The following is a 24,950-nucleotide window of genomic DNA, read 5'->3' as shown; positions in this document are numbered from 1 at the left end:
CCATTTTAAAGATGAAGGAAGTGAGGCTCAGAGAGTCGAGATTGGTCGATTACAACATCCATACTTTTCCCACCACGGTATGTTGATTATTTGTGTACATGTCATTTTCCCATTGTTTGACCGTGGTTAACCTAGGAAGTGGGAGTGCTGGATCAGAGTGTACATCTATTTAAAATGTGACACACATCATCAAACTGCCCTCTAGAAAAACTATATCAATTTTATTTCTACCAGGAATGCATGGAAGTACCTGTTTCCTGACCCCAAGCTGATATTGGATATTTTCAATCTTAGCCAAACTTAGCCAGTGGTTTAAATTGCATTTATATTCTAAGAATGTTGAATATCTCTTTCGGTGTTCATTGGCTTTTGTATTCTTTCATAAATTGCTTGTTAGTGCCATTCAACTGCTTTTCTACATAGGGGTTGATGTTTTCCTTTTTTTTTTTTTTTTATAATTTTATTTATTTATTTTTCCCCCAAAGCCCCAGTAGATAGTTGTATGTCATAGCTGCACATCCTTCTAGTTGCTGTATGTGGGACGCGGCCTCAGCATGGCCGGAGAAGCAGTGCGTCGGTGCGTGCCCGGGATCCCAACCTGGGCCGCCAGCAGCGGAGTGCGTGCACTTAACCGCTAAGCCATGGGGCTGGCCCTGATGTTTTCCTAATTGATTTATAAGAGTAATTACTATAGTAAGGATAGTAACACTTTGTAAGTAATTATCCCAGTTTGTCGTTTTTCTTTTAACTTATAGTGTCTTTTTTGGTGCACATTTTTATTTTGTTTTATTTTATTTTATTTATTTTATTTTATTTTATTTTTTTGGCGAGGAAGATTAGCCCTGAGCTAACATCTGCCAATCCTCCTTTTTTTTTTGCTGAGGAAGACTGGCCCTGGGCTAACATACATGCCCATTTTCCTCCACTTTATATGGGACGCCGCCACAGCATGGCCTGACAAGCGGTGCGTTGGTGCACGCCCAGGATCCGAACCGGTGAACCCTGGGCCGCTGCAGTGGAGCGTGCGCACTTAACCACTTGCGCCACCGGGCCGGCCCCCACATTATTTTATTTTTATGTCGTTAATACTAACATTCTTTTCCTTTATTGTCATGCTTTAAAAGTCCTCCCCCACTCCTAGATTAGAGAAAGATTCATTCATAATTTCTTCAAGAATCTTCAAATATTCTTCAAATATCTATATTTAAATATTAGATACAATTAGAATTCATTGTTAGGAGTGAGAGAAGGATTTAGTTATATTTTTCATGAAATGCCTGGTTAGTTGGTCCCAAATTTATCAACTTCATCTTTTCCCCCATTATTTGAAATGTGGCCTTTATCATATAATCTAATTTAATTTTAATTTTAGTAATAATCCACCTAAATACATAATTCTCTAGATTCCTTACCTGGTCCACATTAACTAGAGAGCTTTGGAGAATTTAAGTCTTTCAAATAAAGACAAACCTGAGGAAGCTGATTTTTTTTCCTAATGAACAAACTTTTTGTCTAAATGCACCTGACTTCTCTGGACAATTTTGCAAGCAGGTGATTTGTCAAATGAGCAGGTGTGGGAAGAGTGACTTGCATGGCCGCAGGGCAGGAATTTTCTGGACCTCTGATTCTTTTCTTTACAGGAGGCAGCTGGGAAAATAAGCACATGTGATAGTGCCCTGGCACAAATTCTTGTACCAGACTCACTAAACCCTGAGCAAGGCCCAGAATTTTCCCTGAGTCCCAACCCAACAGAAGAGGTAAGTCCCTGTTGGTAACAAGCCAGCTGCTCAGATACCTGAACTAGAACCCAGAGAGGACAAGCTTTCTGTGTTTTGCGATACTTTGTATTTCAAGCCCAGAGTTCTTTGTGAACATCTTCATATGTACTATCAAGCTGGAGAACTGGAAGATTTGCCATCAGATGTTTACAGAGAAAGTAAGCACGGCACAAAGGAGTTCAAGATTTTTCATTCCCTCACCATTTGTCAGGGTGGACTAGTCTTTCCATTAATAGCTACTTCCTTCTTCTGTAGATATGACTTACGGGGGCGATGAAAGTGGAGGAGAGTTAATATTGATTAACTGTCTATTACATAAGAGGCATTTATATTTACAGTTTAATCCTCAGATTAAATAAGGTAGGTTAACACCTACCATAAGTTTACAAATGAGAAAATCAAAATTCAGGGAGTAAAAATACAGCTGGTAAATGGAGGAATTAGGAGTCAAACTCAGAATATTTCAATCTGCCTTCCTAATTTGAGTATTTAGTACTGAAAGATGTGAAACCAAGGTAGGTTTGTTCTCACAAATTAAACCACCACCGTACCATCCTAGTGGCATGTCTGGTGTTTGTGCAAGTGCAGTGACGTGTTGCTCTTTAGCCAGGCAAGTTTGCATTTTATAAAAAGTGGAGGAGATGTGCAGATATCTGTAGAATTGACTGTAAAATATTAAGGAGTAAATTTAAAGAGTTGGTATTTTGGGATGAAATATATGTAGCTACAACTAGAAAATTAGCTGGTATTTTAACTGCATCCTGTTACTTAGATCAGTGATGTGTAGATGCAGAAATCAAGCTGTGTGACCTTCACTAACTGAGAGACTAACCTGGAGACAGAGCATGTGCAAAATCGTGTCAAGAATGTGGACCTGTAGGCTCCAAGGCATGATAAAACCAGGGAGTGAGTCCTAGTTCTGCTTACTAGTTGTGTGACCATAGGCAGTTTGAATAACCTCTCTAAGCCTCAGTTTCCTCCTCTGTACACTGGGTGTGTGGTGTGAACAACGAGGCGGTCTGTGTATCACAGCGCACTGGCCTGATGTAATTCTCTGTCACAAGAAATACTTTTGATAATACTTTTTAGCCCCCAAAGTGTACAATAATAAAACATTCATTTAAATAATTTCTGCTTTTAGAATCTGGGGCAATCATTTGTAGAAGATATCGAATAGGGGTCCTATTGTAGGAAAAAACTGTGGACTCAGAATTAAAAGATCACAGAGCTGTGTGACCTTGGGCTAGTAACTCATGTTGAGGCCTGAGCTTCTCAGAAGCAATGTGGTGAAATGGGAAGTATGAGGACTGATTAAGTGTTAAATGACTGTAAAGAGAGGTGGGTGAACTGACTACTGGCAGGTGCCTCAGGCCACCTTCAGCTGCTGAAGCTCTACGGTTGCAAATATTCTTTTTTCTTCCATTCACCTTTGGATTCTTCTCAGGTTCAAATAACTGGCAAATAAAGACTAGATTAGTTATGCAGCTCCCTTGTTTCCTCATTAATTCAGTAAGTTAGTGAGAAAGCAAAGAAACTCAATATTGTCATTTAAAAAAACGTGTGTGGCATATGATATGCTCAAGTAATGTTTTTGAATAAATGAAGGCAGATGGTAAGTCTGTTATTACAGATTAATTAATTAATGTTAACAGATTCTCACGTGACAAAACAGAGGATCCTAAAACCTTTGCCACTAAGATAGCAATATCTAAAAACTGGAAAACAGTCAATCAGATGACTAGAAATTGGTGTCTGGCAGTAAAATCACACAACTGGTGCTTTTTTAAGTCAGGATTAAAAAGAAAATTGAAACAGGTGAATCCAAGTATAGACCTGACTGTGTATGAACGCAGAGAAAATAAAAGAGACGACTTCCTTAGGAGGGTGATTCATGCAGAAAATATTGATGAAGGCAGGGGATGGATAGTGTTCGGGGAGAAAAGAGCAAACACATGTGAAGTTAATGGATGGTCAGGAGGAAGAGGTACAACCCAGAGACACTTCCGCCAAACCGCTCTCAGGATCCTCATCAGTGTGTGTGCAAGTGAATGGTACTTTCATACGCTGCCTGTTTGTGTTACCACTTACCAATTTTATTCACTTCTGCTATACTGAAAGTTCTGTTTAAACAAAATTCCACAAGCATTGGGAAACGAGAGTTTGAGTTGAGGTAGGGTCTACATTTGTGAGCAACTCCCATTAGAAGTTTGTCACTTGGCCAAGCTTGTGCCTTATTTGATGCTAACGTGTGGTTAGTCAAGTCTTATACAGAAAACATTGTATTTTCATAATAATCATAATCCATGAAATATTTATTGAGATCAATAATTTTGTAGATCCAAACACAAATCCTTATTCCTAAAGGAATTTCTCTGGAAAGGTAAATATTGTGTTTCAATATTCCAGAAAAGGGTAGGTTATACAGTGGGAGGCAAATATATCTCTGTATCAAATCATCTTTTACCTCCAAATTGAAAATATTATTATATAATTACCAGAATACTTTCATTTGGTATCTGGGAGAACTTTTCTACTGGATCAATAAGCAACCCAGTTATTTCAATATAAAAAGAATACATCACGGCATCACACTTTCTTTATACTATAAGCATCTAGTCCTTAATTCACTAATCTTTGAGTATCTAGAAGGTGAAAAGTAGTTTTAGGGATTCTCTCTGAAGAACAGGAGAAAAGTTTTCAGATTACCCCACTGAAGCTCATTACTTGACTCAAGCTGTCTTTAGTAGGGACAAGTTTAGATGAGCAATAGCTTGTATGTTAGGAAAAAAAAGCTAAAATATTTTATAATCTAACTACTTGAAAAGATGTTAAGTTAAAAGTGGTGTATTTCCTTGTATCGCAGCCAGTGTGTAAAGATCTTTTTTTTTCCTGTTTGAACAGAGCGCACAACAATGTAAGCGTTGCTTAATCCTGTGTCATGCAACTTTAAACACTGGCCAATTCGCTGAAATGTTTCAGACACACACCCACATGCACGCCCTCTCCCTCACACTCACCTGTCTCCTGGGGCCTGCCGTTTAATGAACTGTGAGCCGGTTTGCGTCCTCTGTGCTTGGGAATACTGTACCTGTGTACATGCAGAGTGGCTGCTTGGAAACCTGGGGTGCCAGGTCACATGATTGTTGCTATGAGTGTGGAGGTGCATTTTTCTTTTCTTTCTTTCTTCTTCTGCCCTTATTTTTTTTCTTTTAACTGGGGAAATGCAAGTTCGTTGCAAGTCCAAGTCTGAAAACTTTGGACTCCTGGCTTTTCACTGCTGGATTATCTTTGGATTTATCATAGGGTGCCACACCTCCTATCAAGGCCGCAGCTCTGGGCTTTTCTGACGAGCAAGGAGCTTTTGAGGCCACGGTGGAGAAACCTAGGCTAGAGCCTACAGAGGTCCTCCATGTCTGCAAGACCCAGGTGGCCGAGCTGGAGCTGTGGCTGCACCAAGCCAACGTGGCATTCGAGCCGGAAACATTAAATGCAGACATGCAGCAGGCGGTGGAACAGCAGCTGGCAGGGTGCCAGGTAAGGCTTGGGGGTCGGAGTTCATGGCTTACCAATCACCTTCCAAGATTAGGTGAATATCTTTTCAAGCAACAGTGTGTTTCTTCCTGTTACTCTCGCCCCAATGTTTATCTTGGCCTCAACTTTTTGTTCTCAGGATAATTCTTGGAAATAATTTATGGAAGCAGAGTACTGGGAGAGACAGTAGTAGGTTAGAGCTCAGAATCTAGAGTCCAAATCCAAGTCTGTCACGTTAACTATGAACTTGAGGAAGTTAACTTCTCACCTCATTTTCCTCATAGAAAAGGTTATCTCATGGGGGTTTGTCAGGATTAAATGAGATAAGGTATATAAACCAATGTCTGGTGTATAAAGTGTGTAAAAAGTGCTCAATAGATGCTAACTGTTGTTCTTATTCACAACAATAAGTTCTTTGAGTTTTCATTCATCAGAATTGAAACTGAATATCCTGATTTGCAAGATTGCAGATACAGCAGAAAAGGGCTTAGTTGCAATTTTACTACAAATGCTCCTCTTGCTTGGGAGGGGCAGGAATATAAACCTCCTTGCCTTTAGTCACTTGGAGTAACATTTGTTGGCTCAGCCCAAAGGTTGTCATTTCTGTGTCCCTCCAGGGAGGGGCTAGAATGAGGACATGGTAGTGGCATAATTGAGTGTCACAGCGATTGAGACTCCTCCCCCAACGGTGCTGAGACCAGCCTCTGCCTGATTGGCTCCCTGTCTGTTGCAGCAGTCCCCAGGGAGGAGGACATCCTCTCACAGTACGCCATATCACCCGCTGGCCACAAGGAGCTCCTCGCACTATAGCTGATATGGGGTTGGGGGTAGCCCACCCTCTGTCCAGGGCGGACACTCCTCACCGTCTTCCATTCAGGCCCACCATCTTAGAACATCCAGCTAGTGGGGGACCCAGGCTGGCAGGCTGACCTCCTTCCCCTGGCAGCTCAGCACCTCTGACCCCAAAAGTCAGCTCTGAGGGGTGGGTTTACTCACATGCTAGCACTGTCACATGGCCTGGCCGATGAGGCACAGGGGAGTCTGGAAGAAACAGAGTGTAACTCAGCACAGAGCAATGCTGTGATAAACTGAACCCGCGGCGGGCCAGATGTTGAGTCCTTGCCACGGAAGGTCGTCCAGGGTTGATTTACCATTTGATTGTCCTGCCCACTGGGTAGACCCCATGCCAATTCCTTGATCATCATTAGAATCTCCTCCTGCAGCCACTTGTAGTGAGTTCAAGGATTTGGGGGCTGCTCAAGGAAAAGACACGACCACAAGGTGGCAATAGCACACAACAAGCTTTATTTGGGCAGCATTTTGGCAGGATCCTGAGGGACTGGGAAGTCCCTCACAGCAGGAAACCTTCCAGAGGCTGTGGCATGTGGCATGAGATGGGAGTGGGAAGAGGACAAGAGAACTCCTTGGGGATCTAGGTGATATCAGAGAGCTCCAAAGGGCAGCAGAAGCTGGGGTCTTTCAGAGCATGAATTTGTCTTAACCATGGCTAGCAAGTGTGGGGTCCAGTTTTGAGTTTGGTGCCGTGGATTGAGCTAATCGTCCTGGCCTGCTGTGAAGAAATAAACAACATAGGGGCCGATATACAGGGGCCATCTTTGGCTCCTTTATATAAGACCATGACACAAACAATTTAATATTGAAACATTTGAAAAGTCTTATAGTGGTTTGTAAAAACACTTAAGTTTCCAGTGGAAAATGTCCAAAGGAGAGGAGCAAACAGATCAGTCCAATAAGAATTATATTTGGTAATTTAATATTTGAGAAGAAATGTTCAGCCTTGATTATGAAAGACACGTGAATCCAAACAGCTGTTGTTTTCTTCCTACGTTACATTGGCAAAAATTATATCTTGGAAAACTCTGGAGAAATAGATCCACTAACATCTGATAGTGATGTCTGGTTGCTTCAGTGTTTTGGGAGGTCAGCTGTCAGGAGGTACAATGTTCATCTTTTTTGACCTAATAATACCATTACTTTAAATTTACCCTCTGAAAATAACCCAAAAAGGAGAAAAACATTTATGATTTATGCCAGCATTTATTACAAAAGTGCAGAACTGGAAACAGCTTAAAGGCTTAACAATAGGGAAGTTCAGTGAATCATAGAATATCAACTTGCAACTATTAAAATGGGAATCATGAAGCATGTGTATGTAGACACATGAAGAAGTATATAGCATAAAACAGCTAAGTGGAAAAAAGTGCAAAATTATCATACACTTTGTTTACAGCCACTCTAAAATCTATGAGGACATGTTGAAGCTTAGAAGAGCTTATAAGCTTATATAATTAGAGGATACAAGTAGTTTGCTTGGATTGGAGGAGTTGTCAGATATATTATTTGAAAATTTGTTTTAAGGATAGAGTTTTTCCTTAAGTTTCTCTCAAAGAGCTGAACTTGTTCTTAGTCACACACGGAGTTTTAGCACAAATGATCACATTGCTGGAATGTGAGTCTGAATGCTGCAGCTGCACTTCTGTGCCCAGCCAGTTGGCATGGCTGTTTGGGCTCCTGAGCCCCAGGAGAGGGCAAACTTGATCTGCTGAGGAGGAATATAATGACGGAGACCTACTGGGAAACTTACTTCATCCAGCTGATTTATTTTTAGACCCTGGTGTGTGTTGGCCAATTGTATCGATGACTAAGTGTTTTAGGTTCCAAATTATTTCTTCTGTGATCTTCTTCTGATATTTTGGAAGCTTATTTGGCTTGAGAGAGAAGGAAAAGAGCAAGGAAAAGAATTTTCAAAGAGTTCTGTGGAATTCTTTTTTTATTAGTACTCGACACTCTGCAACAGAAAGCGTTAGGAAGGTGGGGGGAAAATAAGTCAACACTTTTTAAGCACAGGGTATGTATCAAGCACTGGCCAAAGTACGTGGATTTAACTCTAACTCCTCAGTGTGACCCTAGGAGGTAAGTTCTGTTGTTATCCCCATTTTACGGTTGACTAGAGGCACCCTCACACAAAGGAGGGTGCCCAAGTTCACCCAGTGACTAAGTGGCAGGGCTGGGGTCTGAACCCAGGTAGTCTAGTTCCAGCGTCTGTGTTCTTAACCGCTATGCTATGCTGGATACATTCAGCTGTCTGTTCTAAAGCAATTGTAGAATCACTTATTTTAGAGAGTGACATCAGCAATTTGGGGTTGGTTTGGTAGCACCGCTATTAAAAAGGACAGGAATTATGTGGAAGTTGTTCCTCCCCCCCAAGATTCCTTCCAGCCTGTGTTTCTGGGACTTGGGTAGAGAGAGTGAATCTAACTTATTTGGGGGTATAACACTTGTTCAAGACCCAAACTATGAATAATTAAATGATTTTATTTCCTAGGCTATGCTAACGGAGATTGAGCACAAGGTTGCCTCTCTGTTAGAGAATTGCAAAGGTCAGGGCCTGGGAGATAGTGGAGCCACGCAACAGGAGGCTGAAGCGCTTTCCTTGAAACTAAAGACTGTGAAGTGCAATTTGGAAAAAGTCCAGATGATGCTTCAGGAGAAATACAGTGAGGACCAGGTAAAACATGGCTATATATAAACATGTATATAGATGTACGTATATGGTAGACCCACCAGGAAGGAACTCTGGGTGGAGGTGATGAAACGCCTACAGAGGAATTATACTAAGTAAGAATTACACCTCTTAAAACTGTCAGGGATGGTTGCACTGGCTCTTGTTATTGGTTTCATTTTGTTATGCAGTTTTCCTTTCTAGGTTGTTGTTAGTGATGGTGTTGGTTTGGGTTGGGTTGGATTTAATTGGGTTAACTATTCTTGCTGGTAATGAGGTCTTGTACAAGCCTTCTTCATAAAAGAAAGATGTATTTTTAAAGGAATTTTTTGACTCCAATTGACTGGAAAATGAAGCCTTTATAGGTAAGATTAAAATTTGACACCAGAAACACAAAACCTGTTTCCAGGGTACTTTTGTTATTTATTTACAAATATTTATATATACTAATCAAAGTATCATGCAGTTGAAGTGTTCTTGTGACTTTTAAAAGCATTTTGTGTTTATAAATGCAAATGTGCATCTTATGAGTAGGATCTTACTATGTAAGATTCGCATCCATACTTATGAGATGGAAGTTCCTACCTAGGGGACTTGGATTCACAGAAGTGATATTGGCTGCAGACACACAGGCCATACAGTTCCTCTTTCATCTTACCATGTTCTCTCTTTTTTAACAAATCTACTTATATTTTAGACATAGGGAATTTTTGAATTCATAAGCATAATACTATTTCTCTTTTTGATTTTTTTTTTTTTTTTTAGTTTGTTCTTAAGAAAAAAAGGCAATAGATTTCCTGGATTTTAGAAATTCATTGGATGAATTAAGTTGAGGAAATAAGATGACCACTCCATCAAATGTAGTGGTTTTTGAAGTTGTTATGAAATAAGTATATTAAATCATAGTATATAATTATAATAAACAACAAAATACATTTACTTCATATAAAACTCTTCCATTATGTAGTCTTATTATTAGAATTGAAATCAAGTGGGTAGTCTTTTTAAATAGTCTACCATCATAAAATTTTTGCAGCATTCTACCATTCTAAAGAAACCTCCAGAGCATCAACAAGTTCTCCAACCAGATAACCTTTCTGAATTTGAATCTGTTGTAACTGAAAGGCCACAGTTCAGCAGACAAAAAGATTTCCAGCAGCAACAGGTAATTTCAGCCCCTAACAGTTATAAGCATAAGAATAAAGCTAGTTCTATGGAATTTCCCTTCGAACTAAATACTGAACTGCCACTGGAGTGTTGTCGTGTGTGACTGATGGGAAGTGTGCTGTGTGAGTGTTCCTGGGTGTGCAGCCACTCTGGGTTTTGAGCGTTTACTGCAGCGCCTGCCTTGCTTTCATCGGCTACAACTGGGGATACTCTAACTTCGCTACTTTGTTAACTTGCGTTTATCAAACTAAGCAAATATCTTCAGGGTGAACTTACCTCTGTAACTGCCGCACCTCTTCCCCTCTTGTTTCAAAATGTGTTTGAGGGGCCGGCCCCGTGGCTTAGCGGTTAAGTGCGCGCGCTCCGCTACTGGCAGCCCGGGTTCGGATCCCAGGCGCGCACGGACGCACCGCTTGTCTGGCCATGCTGAGGCCGCGTGCCACATACAGCAACTAGAAGGATGTGCCACTGGGACGTACAACTATCTACTGGGGCTTTGGGGGGAAGAAAAGGAGGAGGATTGGCAATAGATGTTAGCTCAGGACCAGTCTTCCTCAGCAAGAAAAGGAGGATTGGCATGAATGTTAGCTCAGTGCTGATCTTCCTCACAAAAAAAAAAAAAATTACAAAATGTGTTTGAAACAATAGTATATTTTTGGTGATTTTCCATGTGTGTAATATATAGTAAACAACACTTGGTTATTGTGTGAATATTTTAAATAGGTTTTTGAGAAATAAAACTTAACAAGAACAAGCAAACAAGAAAGAAATAGTAAATAATGATTTAGGAAGTGGTTCAAATGAGATTATCTCAACAGAAGAAACCCCTGGGTACTAATTGAAAACCTTGATTGATTGGACCATTTGAATCTTATTCAATTATAGGTTCGGGAGTTAAATCCAACAGAACAGAAAGATTTCATCAAATTCATAGAATTGAATGCTAAGAAAACGTGGCTCCAGTATTGCCAACATGATGAAGATACAACTCAGAAATCACCCGTGAGGTAAAACATTTTTAGAGTTGGACGTTCAGTAGTTTTACAATTGGGAGAATTAAGAGTGTTTCTTTTAAAATCACGTATAAAATGTTGTCTGAATGTAATAAAATTTTTGTATGTTGATTATTCTTTTCACCTTTTGTTTTCCCTTAAAAGCAATAAGGTATCTAGCCCCAAAAATGATGCTCCAGACTCGGTCTTGTCAACTCAGGGCCACAGTGGAGATAAGTGGCAATATTTACATCATGAACTCTCGTCAAAAGTAAGGCTACCTCTACCTCAGCTTGTGGAGCCTCAGGTCAGTGTGTATCTGCACACAGTGTAAATTACCATGTCTATCTTTGAAAATTCAACAAGCATTCATTAAATACACATGTATGTTCTGCATTAGGTAGCAATTTATTTTCAGAAAGCAAAGATGCCAAGTGGATTCCTCACTTGGCTGACCCCTTTTCACCCTCCTGGGAATCTGCATGAAGTGCCCCTCCTTTGTGCTTCTGTAGCACCCTGGGCTTCCCTGACCATAGCTCTTACTATACTGTGTGCCTGGTTATTTGTCTGTATTCCTCATTAGCTGGTATGACAAGAAAGGCCATGTCTGCTTGGTTCCCATTTGAGTGCCTCATGCGGTAACTGGAACATCATAAAATCTCGGTACGAATGAGTAATATAGGTAAAAAACACTTAAAAAACGCAACAGTGCTGTGTGAGTGTCATTCATTCATCAAAAGATTATTTGGAATCTGCAGTGTGTTGGCCCTTGTGCCAATGGAACCTGTCTATAGGTATTCCCAGCAACACACCTTATCGTTGCCCTTACAAGTTTATTCATACTGTGCCAGCTACTGCTGGATTTCTCTCTAAACAGGGAGCCCAGAGCAGAATAGCAATGTTGCTCATAGCAATCAAGCTTCTGCCTTCAACTTTGCACTCACACTACGTGGGCAAAGGTTACTAACGATTTCCCAATTCCCCAATCTGGTGGGAACTTTTTAGTTCTAGTCTTCCAAGAACCTTATTTGACCAGTTAAAGTTGAGTCAAACTTATTGGTAGGGCTTTAGTCTTGGTTTCTCCTTGTTATACACACTATAACATGTGTGTATATTGTTCTCTTTGCGAGAGTAGAACACTGTCAGTAGTTCTTTCCCCAAGCAGAGTCATCTACCACCCCACCTTGCTTCTTTTCATGTTAGTTTTCCAATTTGAGAAAGCAATTAACTCTGACTCATTCTCTCTTCTGAAGTCCCAGCTCATTTTCAATACTTATTTAGCTTTTCAATAACAAATCAAGATGTAAATCTGTCCCTGGAGGTGACTGTATTCCATTTAAGAGTTGGCTATATACCAGGAGTTTTCCAGTAAATGAAAAGAGAAACAGGTAACCTCGTAACATGGATAGCATTGCCACTAAATTGAAAGATTAGAGATTTCACTCTATTTTTCAAATTATGGTTTGTTTTCCCTCATTTTCATATCTAAATGGACCCTCAAGTGTCTAAATAAAGCCTACCATGACTTTGCAAAGTATCCAAAATATTTAATATTTAATTTAATTGTTTTTTCTTATGAATGACAAGATAGACAAAAATACCAAGGAAGTAACTTGGAAGATAGCATGCTAAGGCATTTTTGCTGATTTACATTAATATCAGCAGGCTCTCAAACTGTCTATAATAGAGTTTCCCTTTTTCAAATAGGTTGCCACAAATATGAGTATTCTACCTAGTGTGAACATGTATAACTTTAGATACCCAACAACTGAAGAACTGAAAACTTATACCACCCAGCTTGAAGACCTGCGTCAAGAAGCAAATAATCTTCAGGCACAGGTAGCAGCTGCACGTTATATATTTTCCTCATTGCAGTAACAAAAAAGAAGGGAGATATTGTAAATTGATATTGTAAATTGGTCATAATTTTCTTTACTGAGCAAATAATAGAACACCTAATGGAATGAGTCCTAGAATTGCAAATGAATTTTTCTCTCCCCAACTCTGATAAATTTGGTAGTGGCTGCCTCATGCACCATGTGCGAATGCTTCTGAACCTGAGTCCGGGGTTAGCCGGAAAAAGGATCGTGGTTGATTAGTACTGTCTGCACTGGTGGTCTGGGATTGGAAGAGTGAGGAAGCGGGGGAGAATCGGGAAGATTTCCAGCCTTGAGAAGGCTTAATGCAGAGACGGTGTGCTGGGCAATGTTAGGTGTCCATCAGAAAAGACAGTAGGAAACAGCCCAGATTGGGGTGATTATTAGCTTTGGCATGCTCCTAAATTACTTGTAGCTGGTCAGGAATTCAAGGTGATTGTGGGTAAGGAAAAAGAGGTGGTTCCAACAGCTTATGCTAAAATAGACCTGAGGCTCCCAAACTCACCAGGACACAATTGCACAAACCCCGGGACCCCCTTTGGAGTTGTACATCTAATGGTGGCCTTAATTCTCACAATCAGCCCAGAAATGACACTCATAATTCTCTCCTGCTCCACAGCCCATCCCTATCTTTTTTTATTGAGATAGAAAATTGAGATATAATTTTATTTATTGATTATATTAGTTTCAGGTGTATAACGTGACGATTCGACATTTGTATATATTGCAAAATGCTCACCACAATAAGATCTACTCTCTTAGCAACTTTCAAATATACAATACAGTATTGTTAACTATGGTTACCATGCGGTGCCATCCCTATCTTTAAGATATTGTACCTCTTTCTAATCAACCTCTTCAAGTTTCTTGACTTCTTTTCCTTTTCTAGGCCATACTTGATTTCATTAACCCACTTTCTCCTATATTAAAATGTGAGAGGCGGGCAGCAGTGGGAAGAGAGATGGTATGATTGTTTAATTCCATTCAATAGTCAACTCACTACCTAACATTGAGTGTCTTAAACTCATTTCTCTCAGAGTTAACATCTTACTTTTATTTATTTATTCTGCTATCTAGTACACAAAGTGTTTGAAATGACTAATTATAAAAAAATATAAAATAAATTATAAACTATAATGGAAGCCAGGGAAAATGTGGGCTTAAGAAGGTAAGGAATCCTAATGATTTTTATTTTTTCTTTTCTCCTCTTGATTCAGGAAAACATGGCAGAAGAAACATGCATAAATTTGGATAAAAAATTATTTGAACTATTTCTGACTCTCAGTCAGTGCCTTGGCAGTGTGGAGGAGATGCTGCAGACGCCTGGGCTCCTCAGAGAGGACGTTTGTGCCCAGCAGTTGCACTATGAGGTAGGGCACTTCCAGCAAGCCCATATGTTGCTCATTACCGCAGGCAGCCCAGTAGTTAAGCCAGAGCTGCAGCCTCTTAAGGTCAGAGCTCATTCATTGTGTCTCTCTCCGCTTTGCAGACGCTGGCTCTTGAGTTGAAAAAACTTTACTTAGCTTTGAGTGACAAGAAGGATGATCTTTTGAAAGCCATGACTTGGCCTGGCAAGAACACCAGCTTGTTCCTTGAATGTTTTGATAACCTCCAAGTCTACCTGGAGCACACCCAGGCTGCAGCTGCCTCTAGAAGCAGGTCCTTGAAAGCTGGCCTTGACTATAATCGCAGTTATCAGGTACGGGTCTGGGCACTCGGCCTACTTTGGCACTGTGTTAGGTTACAGAATGGACCCCTAATTTCCACTAATTCCTATTCCTGGCAGCATTCATGAGTAGAAATTGCTAAGGAAAGTGGTGAGATTCTTTCTGTGAAAGTTTTTAAGTTAGTTCTGCTGCCCATGGTTGGAGACCATTTGAAAGCGAGGCCCTTTCCAAAGTCTCAGGTGTAAATTTGTTAGGATGAGCTAAAGTAATGTTTCTTTCCTGTATTACATTCAGCCACTTAATGAGTCTCATATGGGAGAATTTCTAGCTAAGAGGGAGCCATTAAAGTTTTTAAGCAGAGGAATGACAGTCTGTGTATGTCTCAGGTAGATTCATTGGCAGTTGTCTAATGTGGATTGGAAGAGAGACTTGAGCAGGTAGACTAGTTAGGAAGCTACTAAAATTATCTAACAAAAGAGAAATGAAACACAACACCACTTATGAAGGAGTCTTGCCCATAAAATCAAACCTAAATCTGATCAAGCCTCTAGAATCCAACTAAAATAGACAGAAGAGAAGAAGACCCTGTTAAGCAGCACTGTGGGAGTGCAGTCTGCCAAATACAGACAGTGGGAAGCTGTACAGAATAAATAACCCGTTTTTTTCACACACACACCCCCCCGAAATCCAAGAAACAAAAAGAGAGATGGATGGGGAGCCTAAAAATTACAAGAGACTTAAAACACGTATTAATCCATTGCAACCCGTTGACCTCATTTAGATCCCAATTCAAACAAACCAAAAAAGAAAAAAAATTATAGGCAGTTAGAGAAAGGTGAACCGTGTCTGGACAGTTAATTATACTAAGAAATTATTATTGATTTGTAGAATTTTTAAAGGGAGAAATCTTTATCTTTTAGAGATATATACTGAAGCATATACTGATGAAATAATATGATATCTGGGATTTGCTTCAAAATCATCTGAGGGAAGGGAGGTTAGGTGCAGTCAGGAGAAGGGTATAGAGGAGAGACAACCAGCCACAAATCAATAATTGTTAAAGCTGCACGATGGTAATGCAGGGATTCCTCTATTTTGGTATATGTTTGAAATTTCTGATAGCACAAAAATGAAAGGATAACTAAATTTTTTTAAAAAGGTAGTGAAGGCCTAAATGAGATTCTCACTGTTTCCTGCTTCCTGCGTTTATCTTTTTGTACAGAATGAAATAAAGCGATTGTATGATCAACTTATTAAGAATAAAACATCTTTACAACAGTCTTTGAATGAAATTAGTGGCCAGAGTATTGATGAACAGCTTCAGGTAATCAAGTGAAGATAATTCTAACTGACCTACCCTTGGAGCCAAGAGTCTTGTGTATCAGCTGTGCTTCTGAACCACTTCCCTTTGTGAACAGTGGCAAGGCTTAAGTAAATAAATAAAAATGAAAACTAAATTGACCTTTAAAAACATCTCTTAAGTAGTACTTTATGAAGTGTAAATTAAAACAAAAAAGACCATTGTCACCTATCAACTGGGCAAAAATATAAGTTTGTGCAGTGTTGGTAAGGGTGTTGGGACATGAGACCCTCACGCTCTTGGTAGGAGTGCTGGTTGGCCAGCTTTTAGAGACCACTTGGCTATATATCAGATTTTTAAGCATAAATCCTCTTCCATCCAGCAGCCTTTTCACTTCATTTATTCAACAAGTATTAATTGAGGACCTACTGTGTTCAAGCGCTGCTCTAGGTGCTAGACTTGCACTTCTCCTAAGGAAATGAGACAAGTGCATATAGATAAATATGTATATAAATATTGAAGGATGGGCCTGGCAGCACTGCTTGATTTAAAAACTATTAAATAGCCCAAAAGTCCATTGAGAGCCAACTGTTACTGAAGCAGTATGCAGCCTTACAGTGGCGTACTGTGTGCCCGTTTAAAAGGAGCCAGATCTGTTTGTACTGAGTTGAAGAGATGCTGAGGAACTGATAAGAGAGGAGTGCAAACTGCAGAACAGAATGATGTGCAATTCAGTGAGCATAAGGATGTGCCCGTATCTCTACCGGTACATACTGTTGACTGTGGATCTTTGGGGAGAGCTGGAGGTCAGGAAAGGGAAGCTGGACTTTCATTTTCCCCATGATTCTTTCCTGTACTGGTTAGTTCATTTTAAATAAATGTGTACACTTCTCTAACTTACTAAAGGGTTTTACTCTTTGTATTGTCTCTCTTTAGAAAGCAGATGCATATACAGTGGAGCTGCAGAGCTCTGAGAGCCGAGTCGCAAAACTAAGAGATGAGGGGGAGAGGCTTCATTTACCTTATGTTTTACTCCAAGAGGTTTACAAATTAGAGGTATGTCCGAGCAGAAAACATTCCATCAGTGAATTACTATGATTATAACGAGTAAGACTTTTTTCTTCCCCTAAGGGAGTTTAGATTTGTTCTTCATAGGGGTTATTTTCATAGTTGGATGAAAATGTTTGTGCACACCTGCTCTTTCCTTTCAGGATGTACTTGACAGTATGTGGGGAATCCTGAGAGCCAGGTACACGGAACTCAGCAGCCCTTTCATCACTGAGAGCCAGCAAGATGCTCTGTTGCAAGGCATGGTGGAACTAGTGAATATCGGAAAGGAAAAGCTTGCTCACGATCACTTACAACAAACCAAAAGTAAAGTTGCCTTACAGACTCAAATACAAAACCACAAGGTAAGACACACGGGTCAGGTCACCTTTTCCTAGTCTAAGTTTTTCTTTGTGTGAACTGAGAGCATCCATTTTCTTCCTTGGTGAAATATACATCATTCACTCTTTTAACAGACATCTGTTAGAGTGCTCACTGTGTACCAAGAACCCTGCTAAACTCTCACAATATGGTTATGAGTGAAAACAGACACAGTTCCTTACGTTCATGGAGTTTTCAGTTGATTGAGAAGACATATTTATCAAGGAGTCATTCAAACAAATTTAAAATTAAAATTGAGATACATCTTTTGAGAGCATTTAATGGGGGAAGTTGAATTTGGGAAGTTAGGATAGGCTTTCCTGAGACCTGAGATCAAAAGGAATACCTATTTAAATATATAAACGTATATCTAGTGTAATGCCACGATAAATCCTTTAGCTTTCCGTTCATTTCATTGAACAAAAACCTCATGATCATCAACTAAAGATATGCAGTAATTTAAGTGCTAATAATAAAAACTGTGTAAGACATAGTTCCTACCTTCAACAAGCTGAAGTCTAGGCCTTTGATAAGTGGACCTTCGTCCAAGAAATTCAGAGGTAAATATTGTAAAAAGAATGGAGGAGAAGAGGAGAAAATACTATTAATTGATATTTACAGTGTGTCAGGCCCTAAGCTAAATGCTTCTATAAACCCTTCTGTGTATCCTTTTCAAGGAATAGGAGAAGGGATTCACATAAGAGGTTCCTCCAGACAACTACAGGGGGCAGCTGACTATAAATGGAGAAGAACCATGTGAAGGACAGCCTTCCTCTTTAAAGGTTCTTAAATTGCTATTCTAGGATCCCAATAGACCCCGCCAACAAATTCCCTTTATTTAGCCATTGTATTGAGTAGAAGTTAGAGCCAGGCTTTACTAAGAACCCCCGGCTGGTGGATGTGTGGGCTTCTTGGCTCACACTTCTATCCATCCGACTTATTGTCTTAAAATTAATCAGCCAGGTCAGTATCTACCTTTTTGTAAAGTTTCTTAAAACTCAGAATAACTAACTTAGGAAGACCTCACTGGAAGTTTAAACTGATTTATTAATAATATTTTCCCTTTAACATGGACTGTTTTGGGGCCGGCCCCCTGGCTTAGCAGTTAAGTGCGCACGCTCCGCTGCTGGCGGCCCGGGTTCGGATCCTGGGCGCGCACTGATGCACCGCTTCTCCAGCCATGCTGAGGCCGCGTCCCACATACAGCAACTAGCAGGATGTGCTGCTATGACATACAACTATCTACTGGGGCTTTGGGGGGAAAATAAATAAATGAATAAAATTATTAAAAAAAAAAAAAACGGACTGTTTTGTGGAAAATATTACTTAAGATGATTTTTCTTTATGATTTGTTAAAATGCCACTAATGTTCAAAGATAAAGAGACACATAGTCGATTTTGGTTTTGTTTTCTCATATGTTTGACTATACATGGCTGTCCTGGGGTTTTGGATTAAAAAGCAAATATAATAGTATACAACATTGAAGTAACTTGGTTTTTAAGATTTTCACAATGTAAAAATAAATACCCATTAAAACCTTCTCTATTTTACAGCTTTTTTTCCAGAAGCTTGTTGCTGACATGCTCTTGATCCAGGCATACTCCAACAAAATGCTTCCCTCTTTATTGCAAAAGAAAGAGACATTTTGGGCGGAACAAGTAAAAGAAGTTAAATTGCTAGAAGAAAAGTCACACCAACGTGGAATAAAGCTGCAGTGTTTGTTACAGGTATTTGGCTCACACAGACTTTGTACTTAAGCCGTGAATTCCAAATTCTCAGCCACCACCTCCAGGTGTTGAAAAAAGTATCTAGGTATCAGTAAGCAGTAGTTACGTGGGAGCTAACAATGAGGAATGTGGAACCCTGTTCTTGTTCTGACTACTATTAGCTGAGACTTCTACATAAATCAGGGATGGCACAGCATCTTTCTACTTTCTAGGTTTGTGTACAAATAAACAAAATGGAAAACACTTTGAGATCTTGAATGAAATCATCTGGATGAAATAGTCAGTGGTTCAGAAACTGTCCTTCCTGAAGACGACAGGCCCACATGTTGTTGCTGAAGTGGATTCATGACAGTCTTGTCCCAATTCAAAGAAAAAAAATTAGATCTGTATAAAGCTCTTTCTCAGTGTTAAGGTTTTCCCCTTTAACTTTTTTAATACAGTGGATGTTGGCACATAAAGGAAATATTCAACTTTATAAATGTGATAATATAAAGTGGGTTTTTTATGCTAATAAAATTAATTTTCTAGTTAGTGTGTCAAGTTGATACTTTTAGTAATATTTCATGGTATTAGAATTAAAAAAGATTCCATGAGCCCAATGAGTGGTACTGTTCGCCAGGTGACCCACTATTTCAGTAGATATGAGCATTAGTAAGGTGGTTATTTTCCCTGCAGATGATATTTAGTGTCCATAAGTCGGCTCTGTAGTGTGCTGAGACCCTCGCCGTGGGCTTCTGTGGAAATGGAGAGCTAGGACAAGGCAAGACTTAGGCTAAGGCAGTACTCCCTTGATGAAATGTGGAGTACTCAAACTCCTCAAACAGTGGAATTGTGCTGATGCAGCACAGTAGAGTGATGTTCGCTGGACTGGGGATTGGAGCAGAGAGGGCAGAAGCACCCTGACAGGCGCTTCTGTTGAGAAAGGCTTTAAAAGTTAGCCCTTCCTTTCCCAATAAGAGAAGGGCTCTCCTGTGGCTCTGAGGTCTCCACAGAGGTGCATGCGAAGCTTATCACTTTAACTTAATCGTATTAGTCCCTACTCGATTTGACGAGACAAGCATAAAACACTACTCGATTTGACGAGACAAGCATAAAACACTAATGCCAGCTGGATTTCTTAAACCCTTCTCCACAATGGCAATGAAATTGTTTTCCGTTAGACACTGAGCTTTTACTAGGGTGGGTTATACTCACAGAAACCCTTGAAATTTGTGCTTTCATTTTGTATGGTCTCAGAGTTCATTTTTGTTTCTATGATTAATTTTGTCATTGTCTGGAACTGATCTAGAAAAGGGCTCCCACTGATTTTATGTTCTTGATTCTCTAGAAATGGGGAGAATTTGATGAAAACTATGCATCTCTTGAAAAGGACCTGGAAATTCTGGTTTCTACATTGCCCTCTGTGAGTTTGGTGGAAGAGACAGAGGAAAGATTAGTGGAGAGGATTTCATTTTACCAGGTATTTTGCTTCCATTTAATCCGTCAAAGGCGTGGTCCATAGAACTTTGTGGGTTTTTTTCTTTTTTCTTTTTTTTGATGAAATTGCTTGACTTTGAAGGTGAATGATTTGAATTGAGTTGAAATATTGTTCATCACACAATTCACTGATACACATGTTCGGGGAAACTGCAGATTGGTTGTGAGCTCCTCAGCATAACCTCATGTCTGGCTTGGGGTCGAAGTCCTTGGCTTGAGTCCTGGCTGTAACTTTTCACTTTGTCACCTTTCTTTCTCTAAGCCTCAGTTTCTTGATGTGGAGAATGTAGATAATCAAGCTAGTTCTACCTGTCTTAGGAGGGGATATCAGTGGGTATGGAAATAAGCTAAAGTATGGAAAGCACTTTATAAACCATGGGCCTCTAACCATATATTTAGCTTTATTACATAGTGAAGCCCTGATTAGACATAGTCTATGAGACAGACAGTAATCTGTTACCTGCCACCAGCATTATAAAAAGACTTCAAACATTAAAACTTTTTCTTGTGTGACATTTAGTATTGTTATTATCAAAGTCTCTGTGTCTCAGATTTTGATGCTATAGAAAAGATAAAATCTTAAAATGTTTTTGATAGCATTGAGAACATGACCAACAAGATAAAAGCCAGTTTTGGGCCGGCCCCGTGGCTTAGCGGTTAAGTGTGCGTGCTCCGCTGCTGGCGGCCCGGGTTCGGATCCCGGGCGCGCACCGACGCACCGCTTCTCCGGCCATGCTGAGGCCGTGTCCCACATACAGCAACTAGAAGGATCTGCAGCTATGACATACAACTATCTACTGGGGCTTTGGGGGGAAAATAAATAAATAAAATCTTTAAAAAAAAAAAAAAAAAAGATAAAAGCAAGTTTTAAATCTTCTCAACAGAAACTTAAAATACTTGGTTTTCACTTTAGAAAATATGTAGTCAGAATCTGAGTTATTCGGCTAGAGGTAGTTACCAAATACCAACTTTAAAACTTCAAAAGCAGGTTTGTTGCCTGAATAGACTGGGTAGAAATCGAAACATGAAATACTTGGCAGGGCCCTGCCATTCCTTTGAGGCATTTAAGCTTCTATAAGGAACATTCTCCAGAGGCTAGAACACTGTAGTTATGTTCTCTAGATGCCTAGAAAGCTACAGTTGATCTCTGCCATCTTATTATATTGAGCCTAACTCAAAGATAAATCTGGTGTTTAATTCTTCGTTAGCCCAGGGATACAGAAGGTACCATCTAAACAGCTAAAAGAATGTAATTGAAAACACATAGCATTTTAAACCTCGTTATATTAAGAAACAGTTCATAGTAGCCAACCTGATATAAGCCTGACTATTTCCCCAAAAAATGACTGTATCCCTTAAAATGTGACCTGTGAGACAGAGAGAATAGTTTGGTGGTTACCAGGGGGAAGGCACTTGGGGGGTGGGCACAAGGGGTGAAGGGACGCATTTATATGGTGACTGACAAATAATAATGTACAACTGAAATTTCACAATGTTATAAATTGTTATGACCTCAATTTAAAAAATCATTAAAAATAACTATGAAAAGGAAGCAAATGGAAATTTTAGAACTTAACATACAATATCCAAAATCAAAAATTCACTGGATGGGCTCAATAGCAGAAGGGTCAAAACACAAGAAAGAGTCAGAAAACTTATAGATCAATAGAAATGGCAAATCTGAAGAATAAAGAGAACAAAAGATTGAACAAAAATTACGAGACCCTCCGAGATGTGTGGAACAATATCACAAGTTCTACCTTGTGAGCCATGTGAGTGTCTGAAAGAAAAGTGCAAGAGGTCGGTGCAGAAGAGAATACATGAGGAAAAGAATGGTTGAAAACTTCACAAATTTATGACACACAGATCTAAGCTCAGCAAGCCTCCCCCTGACACAGAATCAATCTCATAAAAAAGCAAAGATGAAGAAAAATCTTGAAAGGAGTCAGGGAAAACGACATGTCATATGTAAGAGAACACCAGTTTGAAGAGCTGTGATTACTCCACAGAAAACAGAGGCAGAAGAGATGGAATCGCCTCTTTAAAGTGCTAAAAGAAAAGATCAACCCAGGACACGACAGGGAGCAAAGATGTCCTTCAGGATCAAAAGCCCAGCAAAACCAAAACCAAAACTAAGGCTGACGGAGATGAGAGAAAACTAGGAGACTCATCACCAGACAACTGGCTACGGAATACTCTGTGAGAGGAACTTCTTCAGGCTGAGGTGAAATGACTCGAGAAAGAAGCTGGGAACTTCAGGAACAAAGGAGAGCAACAGACATCGTCGTCTCTGGATAAATATGGTGGCCTGTTTTTCCTTTCTTAAATTCTTTAATACACATATGACTTTGAATGAAAGAAGGACACCACAGTCTGAGAGGGTGACATTCTAGTCATATAAAGGTGAGCCACATGACAACTGTGACAGAGTGGAAGGTAAAGAATCCGTATGGCTATAAGGCCTCTACATTTTATTTCATTGGTTAAATATTATGTCTAATCAGACTGTGAAACAATTTGTACACACTGTTATTCCCAGGACAACTAAAAATCATACAAACTCACTCAAGAAAAATTGGAAAACCTCAGTAGTCCTATATGAGGAAATTTGAATAAGGCCATGAAAACATTCACCACACACAGGTTTTTGTGAGAACATAAGTTGTGATTTCTCTTGGTTAACTGCCCAGGAGTGGGTTTATTGGGTCATATGTTAAGTATGTCCCTCCCCAGGTCCTCATGTGTCCTCGGCACACGCAACCTTCCCTCCGGAATCTTCATGCACATCCATTCTTCCCTCACACATTCCAAAGCTGCATCCTAGCAACAGAGCAAACAGTACCCACTTTGCCTCTGGTCTAGTTGTGACCTGAAGGAGAAAACTTGGAGTCCAGCTCTCTGTTGAGGGACAGACCTCACCCACATGCTCTAAGGGCAGTTCCCTGGGCAAGCTGTGCCCCTCACCCTCACCCCAGGCACCGGGGGGCCAGCACCTGCCAAGAGGGCTCTGCCGCCTCCAGCCCGCCACTGTGTCCACTGACTTCCCTTGGCCAGCTGGGGGCACCCAGCTGTTCACACCCTGCCATCCACTCACAGGCCATCCTACAGATGTCCAGTGACTTTACATCCACGATTTCTTGTAGCAACTCCCAGACGATGGGCTCCTTTCTGGGGGTCCTTACCTCCATCTGCGGGCCTGGCCATCTGAGAAAGGCCGTGCTATCTGGTCACACCGCTGAGATGTCCTGCAGGTCGGCATCTGCTGTGGGCAAAGTCACCCTCGATGTGGTCTAGAAGCAGGGAGTCACCCCGATGCTGCCCACAACACGCAGGTGTGCCCAGGACTCCTGCAGGGAGAAGATGGGAGAGAGCAGGGAAGAGATGGCCAAGCAGGAGGAAGACCCCCCAGTCACAGAGGCAGGATGATCAGGAAAGGGGCCCTGACAGCCCTGGGGGGGCATCATCTGCATTCAGGCCCCTGGGTCTCCAGGGAAGCCTCTGTTCCTTTGTGCTCAGGCCTGGGCCTCTGCAGAGAAACCTCTACACCATGAGCTCAGACGAAGATCCAACCAGAAGTCCCAGAGCTCGTGTATGAGCTCATATAGCTCCACCCGAGGGTTCCCACCAGTGCAGAGGAGGAGGGGTCCGGCCTCATCCCACAGCCGGCTGCCCCAGAGGTCATCAAAGACAGTGATTGAGGAGGGCCCTGGGTCTCCCTCTGCAGCCTCGGTGCTTTCCCAGAGGAAGACCCAGCATGGAAAGGATGCAGAGGCAACAACAGGGCAGACGCAAACCCAAGGGAACTGCTCATCCACATCTGACAGTTCCAAACTCTGAAAACGTAAGATTCCTCTGCTGCCACACATACGAGGGGACCTTCTGAGGCTGCCACCACCCCCTGAAGTGGGTTTTTGAGTCACCGTGGAAGACCTAGACTCGGAGAAGGAAGCAGCACTCCGGACCATCAACAGTGCACTGTGGGGTAACACCGAGGCCGTGTGGGACTGTGGCGCCACACAGCCTTCCTGTTCTGTCCCCTGCCTGCTGCAGGGACTGCTCCTCCACCAGCTGTCCCTCCAGCCCCCAGTGTGGCTCCACAGCTGGAGAAATGCAGGAAGATCCAAGACTCCCTGGGCCCAGTGGCCATCCTGGAAACTGCTGGAGGCGCCACCTCTGTGCATCCTTTGTCTCAGAGAAAGCAGTTTACCGGGCCCCCTCGTCTCCCTGTCACAGCCCCTTCCAGGTACCTCTTCATACCCACTGCCCTCGGCCCCGTGCACCTTGTTGACCCCTGCTTCCTCTCCGGGATCAGGCAGGGCTGACCTGTCACCTAGGCCCCCAAACCCTTGCCTCCCTGCTCCCTCCCCCGCACCAGCCATGGAGTCTGCGGCCAGAAGCACAACTTCTGGCTGGCCTGGCCCTGCAGCTGCTGCAGCATCCCCTCCCCGCTTCATGTTGAAGCCCATCTGGAGACCCCCTCTGA

At 41.2% G+C, this 24,950-nt stretch overlaps 1 protein-coding gene across 10 annotated transcripts in view; it reads left to right on the top strand.

Annotated features, from left to right (window-relative positions):
* SYNE2 (spectrin repeat containing nuclear envelope protein 2) overlaps positions 1-24,950 on the top strand; it is a 267,254-nt gene that overhangs the window by 166,176 nt on the left and 76,128 nt on the right. For 6 of the 10 annotated variants that reach the window (XM_087448388.1, XM_087448395.1, XM_087448393.1 and 3 more), the window contains 15 exons: positions 1,641-1,757; positions 5,082-5,312; positions 8,656-8,838; positions 9,869-9,997; positions 10,885-11,006; positions 11,157-11,298; positions 12,699-12,830; positions 13,758-13,832; positions 14,086-14,238; positions 14,358-14,567; positions 15,758-15,859; positions 16,772-16,891; positions 17,047-17,247; positions 18,818-18,991; positions 20,319-20,450. In XM_087448388.1, the coding sequence (XP_087304514.1) occupies positions 1,641-1,757; positions 5,082-5,312; positions 8,656-8,838; positions 9,869-9,997; positions 10,885-11,006; positions 11,157-11,298; positions 12,699-12,830; positions 13,758-13,832; positions 14,086-14,238; positions 14,358-14,567; positions 15,758-15,859; positions 16,772-16,891; positions 17,047-17,247; positions 18,818-18,991; positions 20,319-20,450 (2,223 nt within the window). The remainder of the gene's footprint in view (positions 1-1,640; positions 1,758-5,081; positions 5,313-8,655; positions 8,839-9,868; positions 9,998-10,884; positions 11,007-11,156; positions 11,299-12,698; positions 12,831-13,757; positions 13,833-14,085; positions 14,239-14,357; positions 14,568-15,757; positions 15,860-16,771; positions 16,892-17,046; positions 17,248-18,817; positions 18,992-20,318; positions 20,451-24,950) is intronic. The other 4 variants (XM_087448394.1, XM_004426231.3, XM_087448391.1 and 1 more) reach the window with 2 other exon arrangements.

Source organism: Ceratotherium simum, chromosome 24, assembly GCF_057802395.1.
Source record: "Ceratotherium simum simum isolate JZ-2026a chromosome 24, ASM5780239v1, whole genome shotgun sequence".
Lineage (NCBI taxonomy): Eukaryota > Metazoa > Chordata > Mammalia > Perissodactyla > Rhinocerotidae > Ceratotherium > Ceratotherium simum.
This window is presented reverse-complemented; position numbering and strand designations above follow the sequence as displayed.